General features: G+C 43.8%; 1 protein-coding gene across 2 annotated transcripts; it reads left to right on the forward strand.

Moving 5' to 3' along the window:
• Positions 1 to 1817: 1817 nt before the first annotated feature.
• LOC109972922 (zinc finger protein 37-like) lies at positions 1818 to 7137 on the forward strand. Of its 2 annotated transcripts, none has more exons than XM_020622161.1 (6): positions 1818 to 2207; positions 3784 to 3901; positions 4777 to 4877; positions 5024 to 5268; positions 5410 to 5534; positions 5683 to 7137. In XM_020622161.1, the coding sequence occupies exons 1-6, from the start codon at positions 1973 to 1975 to the stop codon at positions 7016 to 7018; spliced, it is 2160 nt and encodes a 719-aa protein (XP_020477817.1). In that variant the 5' UTR covers positions 1818 to 1972; the 3' UTR covers positions 7019 to 7137. The 2 variants fall into 2 exon arrangements, with proteins under 2 accessions (XP_020477817.1, XP_020477818.1); XM_020622162.1 differs by having other exon boundaries at positions 3784 to 3880.
• Positions 7138 to 9928: the final 2791 nt, after the last annotated feature.

A 9928-nucleotide genomic window follows, 5' to 3' on the forward strand; every position in this document is an offset into this window, starting at 1 on the left:
GGTGCATGGGCTCCATTTGGGCTCCATTTGGGCTCTCTGTTAGTTTCCAGTGCAGAAACAGCTATTATGTGAAGCCGGCCTGTCAGCCGCCGTTTAACAAGAGCATCGTCTTCTTTGCTGTTTGTGCAGGAACACTGAAGATCCACTACAACGCCGTCCACCTGAAGATTAAACATCGCTGCACGGTGGCGGGCTGCACCATGGTCTTCAGCTCACTGCGCAGCCGAAACCGTCACAGTGCCAACCCAAATCCACGGCTACACACCGGTGCACACACCCACGCAAACAAACACTCTGACCCACACATACACCGTGAATTTAAGCAGGGTCGCAAAAATGTACACAATACACAAACACACATGAAAAAGGAATCAGTAACACACAATGGCAGGATGATGATGCACACATACATGTGCACGCCCTGAGAAATGGGTTAAATGGTCATACAAGCATCCAACATGGCAGCCAGCAAAACACGTCCCCTCAAGTTGACTGTCTTCCTCCTTGTCCTCACCCTCTGGCCCAGACTCTGAGCCAAGACCTGAACTTCACCCTGAACGACTCCACATACAGATGTACCCTGGACCCCCAGGCCCAACCCCCTCCTCCCCTTCTTCCTCTTCACAGTGCCTCCTCACCGTGTACACCTCCCACCCATATCCCTCTGGTTGTTCCTGCAGTGAAGAAAACCAAAAACCGTCGTCACCTATTCAGCCTTCACACTAACCACACTGTACCTGCTCCCCTCCCTGGCCCCCCCCACGATCAGTCTGCGTCACGTGGACGTGGTGTCACAGGTGGAAAACAAGGGGAGGCTTGCACCAGCCTACTCACCAGTCAGCAGCAGGGGTGGGAGTCTGGTGACCCCATGCCAAAGAAGAAGCCCAGGAAGTCGAGCACGCCGGTGAAAATAGAGAGAGAGAAGGTGGAGGGGAGGAGAGACATGAGAGAGGAGGAGGAGAGCTGAAGGTCTGCAGCAAAATGTTAAAACCTCACATTATTGTCACGCACATGAATGACAACTGTATCATTACCATTACAAGTAACAGCCAAGCAGCACTCTTCACTCTGTCCCTGTATCACTGCCTTTAAGTGTTATGTCGTCTGTAAAGACAGCTGTACTGACTGATATAGAAGTGTATATGAACCTGTAGGCAAACGTCTCTGATGCAGCCTGTTCTCTAAAGTAACCTGTTTTGTTTGGGTAACATGAACCTTCCTCTGTTCTTTCTACTCTTGAGACAAACTTTACAGTTTTACATTCTGCAGAGTAAAACATGTATAATTTGTATGTTGTACCTCTGCTGACAAACAGTTGCTTTCTTCCTCTGCCTGTTGCTTTGTGCTGGTCCTGTCTTTGTTTTCTGTCACTGCAGTAATGACAATGATTAAAACCCAAACTCATCTAGCTGATAACACTTAAGTACTTTTACTTGGGTAGTTTGACAATGTGGTACTTTTAGTTTTACTTAAGTAAAAGCTATGAGAACATCGCCCATCACTGACTGTAGCTATGAGAACACAGAGGACTCATCAGTATTGTTTCTGTGATTTTGAGGTTTAATTACCTTAAAATGACTTTACATTCAGTAATTACACACACGATTCTCTTGGTGTTTTTGAAAAGTGAATTTCTGATTTTTTTAGTTTAAAAAATGTATAAGTTATTGTTCACAAGCACTTTTTATTGATCAGCTTTTCCTATTTTTGGAAGGAGAAACGTTGCTTGGGTAAAATAAACGAATGAGGCTATTAAATGTGCACCAGGTATTGATTTGTTAATGAATGAATGAAACTCCACACCTTCCGTACAACAAACAGAAAACAGAGGAACGCCTGGCGCCGGTGTCGTGTTTTAGCCGGATGACATTTGTGCCTGTACCAAAACCGGAAGCGCGTTCAGCTAGTATCTACTGCACAATGCTAGGAGTGAGTACCTGTTATGTAAACTGTTAAACCTGTGGTCAGTGTGATGCATAGAAACGCGTCGGACGCCGTCGACAGTTGGAGTAAAATGTCTAAAGCTGAGGTTCTCAGAGGGTTTGTGACCGAGAGACTCGCCGCCGTCTCCCAGGAGATCTTCGTGGCTGTGGACAGGATCGTAGCCGGTTACGAGGAGGAGGCTTCGGGCTTCCGACAGGAGATCGACCGGCAGAGGAGACAGCTGGAGGCTCTCCTGCAGTCTCAGGTCACACTCGGCAAAGCTGGTTGGTGATTCTTGGCATTAAAACACGAAATCCTGTCATTACAGCCATTGTTTGACTGACAGACTTGAAATCATGGTTGGCACTTTACTTTTTAAATCTCAACTAAAATAAGACTGAGTGCTATTTGGTGGCCTGGTGAACCTGACTGCTCCTGACCAGGGTCTGGGCCCCTGGCTCGACACCTGCGGTCGACTGTAAAACATCTAGGGGTGATGTTTGATGGCGACTTGAGGTTTGACAAGCAAATCAACTCGGTTGTGAAATCTAGCTTCTTCCACCGGAGGCTGTTAAACAAGGTCAAGTCATTCCTTTCTTTTAATGATTTTGAGATGGCAGGACATGTTTTTATCACTTGACTGTCACAATGCTCTATACTATGGTGTTAACCAGTCCATTCTTTTATCACTTGACTGTCACAATGCTCTATACTATGGTGTTAACCAGTCCATGTTTTTATCACCTCCCACCTTGACTGTCACAATGCTCTATACTATGGTGTTAACCAGTCCATTCTTTTATCACTTCTAGTCTTGACTGTCACAATGCTCTATACTATGGTGTTAACCAGTCCATTCTTTTATCACTTCTAGTCTTGACTGTCATAATGCTCTATACTATGGTGTTAACCAGTCCATTATTTTATCACCTCCCACCTTGACTGTCAGAATGCTCTATATTATGGTGTTAACCAGTCCATTCTTTTATCACCTCCCACCTTGACTGTCACAATGCTCTATACTATGGTGTTAACCAGTCCATTCTTTTATCACCTCCCTTTACTGTTGCAGCCCCTAAATTATGGAATAGTCTACATTATAATGTTAGGTCAGCTACTGACCAGTACTTTTAAATCATTGCTTAAAACATATTTATTTGGCTTGACTTTTAATACACAGTAGTGCTTGATGCATTGCTTTTAATTTAATATTTTTAATGTGTGTTAACTGTGTGTCTGTGTTATTGTGCTTTGGTCAGCTGGATGTTGTTTTTAAAATGCTATATAAATAAATTAGATTTGATTTGATTTGAAATATAGCAAGTCCCACATTATAGTGATGAAGAAATGTCGAACTTCATTAAAATGTTATGTAATTTAAGGCTGACTTCAATGACAATGAATTCACATACATCTAATTACAAAACCAAGGGTGAACCATTAATCACAGTCACCTACTCTTTTATTCAGCTTTTTGTATCTGACCAACGAGTATGATTTAGCTTTTTAATTTGTCATTATCTTCATTTCCTTCCTTTCTGAGTGGGGTGTCCACTGTTTTGTCTTTACTTTGGTCTCTGCAGACAGGAATATCCCCCCATTTGTTGAATTTACAGCTTAATGTAACTGCTTTAGGTAAAGGTGCTGAGCCACGTCTACCTCAGATATAATATTGAATAGAAGATTTTGTTAACATGTGCTTCTTATACAGGATGTGCATCAAGCTTGAGCAGAACATTTTAAACAGACTCAGCATGAAAAGAAATTAGTCTCTGTGAACTAGAATAAACCGTATCACCCTCACAGTCACTTTTTTTTTAGATGTGAAGTGAAAATACTTCATTCCTGTCTTTTGTCAAGGTGGGAAGCGCCGCAGGAGTCTCCACCATGTTGAGGAAGATGAGGGTGAAGATGAGGAGGACGAGTACCCTGACCACCTGAAGAACCCGCAAGACTTGTATGTTCGAAGGCCATCAAGGTCATTTCCTACATAAATAAATTGTATTATCATTGTTTTGGCTACAAGAATGAGATGGGATGTATCTTTATGAACACTAATGTCTGTCGTTTCCTTTTCGTTTACACCTTTACGATAGTTGTAACACTGGTCTGATTTACTGTGTTAACAAGCATCAGTACTGATTTATTATTAAAGTTTGATCCAGATATTATGAGACACATGTTTACTGTGTGAAACTCCATTAAAATTCAAGTGTTTCTTACCCTTTGTGCATCTTTCCCATCAGCTTTATGATCTCCCATGGAGGAAAACACGTGACCAAAAATATTTACATTATCCAATCACAGCCAGTGTTTTAATTCAACAGTACAGCTGGTATTAAAACAAACACTTCAATGAGTTTGACAAAATAGAAATTGTCGTGTCTGACAAGGTATAACTATTAAAATAATAATTGCAATGAAATCTTTGAGTGAGCTAAACCTACCACTGCCGTAGTGATGCTGAAATGGGTTTTTCATTTCATTATGTCTTGATTTGAGCTAATTTGGTAACAAAAGTCCTGCTATTGTGGAATATTCATCACAGATTACATACGAAAACTGAGACGTAATTAAAACGCACAAGTCCAGTTTAACTTTAGGTTGTATGTTGTAAATAAAAGCAAACTTCACATTCAGTTTCATTCTAACTATGGTAGTTTTACTCTGGACTAAGCTGAAAAATGTTGCTGGAACTGCATTTTTTAATATGAAACTGTCAAACATCAAATGCAGACAGATGGAAAGTGTCACCTCAGCTTGATTAGATCAGATGTTTTATAGTATTGGCAGATGTAGATTTCTGTAACTGACCTTCTGCCAGTTTTCATCTTTCACGTCTTTTTCCTGCAGAGGTCAGTTTGAGAAGAGGAAGTCCATCAAAGCACAGAACCACGTGGTCCTGAGGATCCGCATCCTGAAGGGCTCACAGACCAAAGTGCTGTCAAAAAATGGTAATTTAAAAAAATTAAAGTAAAATATATGTGTGTGGTTGTTGTGAAGAGACCATGAAATAAATGGCAGTTGTGTTTAAAGGGTCAGTTCACCCAAATCATTAAGGTTTTCACATACCTTATTGTGCTCGTTTATCCTGTGTCAGTTCTTAGGACATGTCCGGTGGTGAAGCTGAAGTGTCCTCGTGGTCTACAGGAGTCTGACTTCCTGGACCTGCTGAGGGCCACCTGCCCCCAGCTGGCTGGAGACGACAAACCTTTTGACGTCTTAACATCCAACAAGCGACGGAGACTCCAGCACCTGAAACTGAAGACTGTGACACCAGAGGAGATCCACAGAAACGTCGGCCTGACAGGATCAGGGGCGTTGACTCTGTTCATCAGACTGAAGGTAGTTTGTCATGTTTGCTTCTCATTCTGGCTGCTTGCCTTTAAGACAAAGCAGCCTTTTGTTCAGGTTCTTTGGGAAAGTTTTTAAAAGTTGGCATCATTTCTTCAAAGTAAGTGGAGTCAGACCTCTGTGTTTTTCCAGGCACAAAAAGAACCTCAGGTCAGCGAGAAAGATTCTCATCCTCTCCAGAAAGAAGACATCGGTGCTGAAGGCTCCCAGTCCACATCTGCCACGTTGGCGTGTGATGAAACCATGACACAAACCAGGTAATTCACAAGGACCAAGCATTGTAAAAGGTGAAACACTCACCACGTGGTCAGAGGTATGTGGATAACTAAACACTGATGTTGGGTGGGAAGGCCTGGCTTGCAGTTGGCATTCCCGTTCATTCCCGTTCTCTCTTGTTTCCTGCAGAACCCCTGTTCAGGAGGTCCAAGGTAGCAGAGTGGAGGTTCCATCCAGCAGCTCAACATCACCAGAAATGGAAACAGCAGAGGCTGGTGAGGAAGATCATGGAATATCAGGACCAGCAGAGGGCACTGTGGCCCACTCTGCTGCTGGGAGTAATAAGGACGGTAGTATTGATGATGAAAAGGAGGAAGAAAAAGAGGAGGCGAATGACAGTGACGATGACTGGAAACCAGATCGTGATGAGAAGACGAGGGAAAGCAACTCTGAACTGCAGTCAAAGAAACAAAAAACCACTGAGGCAAAGGCCAAGAACAGTGATGCTGTTCTCTCCTGCAAAGTCTGCGGAGTTCTGCACAAATTAGAAGTCACGCTTGCCCAGCACGCCTGGAGTCATGTGGACAATCCAGGAAGTCTCTGTGGAGTTTGTGGAGAGCTGCCAGAATCCATGGAGGCATTAAAGGATCATCTTCAGAGTCACCACAAAACCAATGACTGTCACATTTGTGGGGAGACTTTCCTCAGTGCTCTCGGTCTCAGGGAGCACGTGGCTGCCCACTCAGGGGAGAAACCGTTCGAATGCGACGTTTGCCATGATGCATTTGCTTTGAAGGTGTCTTTGAATGATCACATGAAACTTCATGAGGCGAGCAAACCCCAAAAATGTTACACTTGCCACAAAGTGTTTGAGCTGAAAGAAGAGTTACAAGCTCACCACGTGACTCACACCAACAAGAAGATGCACCTCTGTGGCGTGTGCGGTAAATCCCTCAGTGACTTCAGATCGTTATCCCGCCACAAGATGACCCACACCGGGGAGAGACCCCATGCCTGTCAGATTTGTGGGCAGCGTTTTAAACTTATCGGGACTCTGCGACAGCATGAGAAGATTCACACGGACAGAGAGAGGTCATACCTCTGCGACGTTTGCTGCAAAATGTTCTTGACCAGCCACCAGCTGCAGATTCACATGAGAACTCACACCAAAGAGAAGCCGTACCACTGTGGCGAATGTGGCAAGGGATTTTCCACCAAGGGACCCTTGACAATTCACATGCGTGTCCACACTGGGGAGACACCGTACCGCTGTCCAGACTGTGGCTGGTCCTTCAAGCGAAAGATTCATCTGGACAACCACATCACGATCCATTCGGGTGTTAAGCCATTTGTGTGCGGGGTTTGTGGGAAAGCTTGTGCTCGTAAAGCCTACTTGATTGTCCACATGAGGACCCACAGTGGGGAGAGACCGTACAAGTGTAGTGTCTGTGACAAAGGCTTTACTCAGAGTCACTGTCTGAAAACACACATGAAGAGCCCCCTGGCGGGAGAAACCACAACATAGCGCAGACACATTAGTATCAACGCTTCCTGTTTACTCAGAACTGTGAGAGTTTGAGTGATCAGGTTCCCTTTTATTTCTGTAAAGGTGTTTGAGTAAATAAAAGCTTGGGTGCAACCTGTCATCTGCTTATAATTTGAACATACAGTAGCTAAGACATGTGACCTTCCTGGGTTTGTGAAACACAGGATTGTTTGTTTTGTATTTTACTTTTCCCCAGTCGCAGATATACAGCTGAGCTGGAAGAGATACAACCATTATTCTGGTTGTGAATGTCTGAATTGAAAGTTGTTCAAAGTGTGTCAACCTGATGTTTAGAGGAATAGTCAGGCAGTCAACTCATTCATTAGCATTCAGCCTTTATGGGACATATGTACCAAATACTATGGCTTATCCAGATGTTACAGCTTGGACAAATGGCCAATCAAGATTGTCATCCAGTGCTGTTGGCGTGGCTAAAAATGCAACAAAGGAGCTGGGCGCGGGTGGGAATTCAGGGATAGTGGTGGGAATTCCCACAGTGTTGGTAGTCAGACCTAACCAGCCATGAGCAGCTGCTGTCAGGCTCTCGTCATCTTAGCCAGAAAGACATGGCGGCCAGCAGAGCTTCCACCCCCACTGGGTGTCATTCCCTTTTCTAGAGTCTCTGTGTGGGTACTGCTGCTGTGGCTGAGCTGGTGTGTGTGTGTGTGTGTGTGTGTGTGCGTGTGCGTACGTTAATAGTCCTCGCCTGTTGTGGTTAACAACAGTTCTGGCTATGTGCAAGCCCACGTGCAGAAGCTTGCTAACTGTGGCGCTGGCTTGGCTGCCACTGTTGTTCCTAAGATGCTTGTCTTGCATGTCACAGGGATCTTGAGTCTTTCGAAGCGATTCTAACGTGTAGGCTCTACTTTTCCATTGAATACACCTTTAGCTGCTTGGTGAGACAGAAGGAAGAGGCAGCTTTCGTTAACCTTTCAACTTGCTGAGTTTGAAGTGGCCTGAACTGTACAGACATTATTCACATCTGGCTGAGATCCAGTGGTGACCAGTCTGAATACATGGATCATGTTTAAATATCGGGTGTGTTGGTCTGGACATTTGCAGTGATCATTGATCTGCTGCTTCACACTGGCTTTTTTTCTCATGACATTGACCTTTTTGTTATTTGAGGAGTGAGCCACCTGACACCTTCACTGAACTCTGCAGTCATGCACCAATCACTGCTTATAGCAGAAACACACATTTGCATTGGGTACACAGAAAATTTGTTTTTATTTCCTGATGAACAATAACTACCACACATGACCTGACTGGTCTGCAAAACGCAACATTAGTTCTGTTTTGTGTTTTTGTTTTTTTGCTGCCCCCAGTCACAGACATACATCTGTGTCACTAGATTTATGACAAACTGGTTTCTTTTTTCACATTCACAACTTACAAATACATTTTGTCTCATGTCTTCTACATGCAGTTTGTGTTTTGGACCAGGCCTTGGCACCACAGGGGTCTAATCTTGGTCCTTTACTATTTACATATATAACATTACTCTTCCAAAGCAGCGCTGCACTGTTGGTTCCTATGGAGAAGACAGTTTGAAGACAGTTCCTCAGTCCTTTGAGCTGCTTGTAGTTGTGGTTATTTTATGGATTCTTCCTTTTTTATTCTTGTATTTCATCTTAGTAACTGTTATCTTGGGTTTTGATTTACATATCATTTTTTATAGCACCATATGTATGTTGCAGTGAATTTCACCCTTTTTAAATTCTTTTTTTTTATTTTCCAGCTAAATTAATTTGTCTGTGTTCTAGTGTGTGGATGTGTTGTCCTTAAATTGTTGAGTGGGAGCAAACGACCCATCCCTTGAATGTTTGCCCACTTGGTGAATAAAGTTGATTGATAGAAGTAAGACCACACGTATGTGCTTCTCTATCTACCTCTACGTCTGACTGTCCTACTTACACAAATATATACTAGTTTGACTTAAAGGATGGAGCTGGTGATTCTGTACATTTCTTTTATTTTCCACAAATCCAGAGAATGTGGTGTGCTCGCTGTAATGTGTGAACCCAGACCCAGGGTTCAGTTGCTGGTTATAGACTCCACTGTAATAACTTCCACCAAGTAATAAACCCACCCCACTGAGCTACACCGCTGCCCTCGGGCGACAGGTTTCTCTCTCAGGAAACGTCTGTTTTAAAGAAATGGCCCCAAAGGCCGAGAACAGCATCACTTTGTACAGAGTCATTGGTCTCGGCTGTGTTTACACTGCTCCACTAGCTGCTTGTGCTGCACACACAGCTGGTGGACAACAGTGGAGGTCTACGGCACAAACCGAGAAGCTGAACCAGGGTCTGGACTCGTGCACGTTACGGTGAATTCATTGTTGATTTTAGGGTCTGGGTGGGATTTGTGCAAAATAACAACATAAAAAATAATCAGCGTTATCTTTTAGAAGTAGGAATTCTTCAACACACTGTTTCAAATATGACATTTTATAGTAATCCAGCTCTCATGCTGATTCAGGAGTTTGTTTACAACACTGAAGTCTCCCTGTTCGTTGCAGAAACACAAGCGGTAACACCAGCGTGCTGGGCAGATCCAACCAAAACACGAAGAAATACACCATACAAAGGTTACTGGGTTTCAGCACTGCCGAGATGAGCATCATAAAGCCAATCAGGTTTCCCCCAAACCTTAACAGAAGCACTCCCATTATGGCCAAGATGGTTTGGAAGGCCGTCTGCTTCGACTGGTCAACCCGCTCCCTCTTCCCACCCACCTCCCCCGGCCCTGGACGCTTGAGAGCGCAGAGAACCGAAATGCTTAAAAAAGACATAACAACTAAGAAGACAATCGTACTGGAGCAATACATGATCAAATTTAAGTTTGTGCCAGTTTGATACAGTGCAGCCATCCATCCAGAGCTCAGCA

The sequence above is a fragment of the Monopterus albus genome, unplaced genomic scaffold (assembly GCF_001952655.1).
Source record: "Monopterus albus unplaced genomic scaffold, M_albus_1.0 scaffold274.1, whole genome shotgun sequence".
NCBI lineage: Eukaryota > Metazoa > Chordata > Actinopteri > Synbranchiformes > Synbranchidae > Monopterus > Monopterus albus.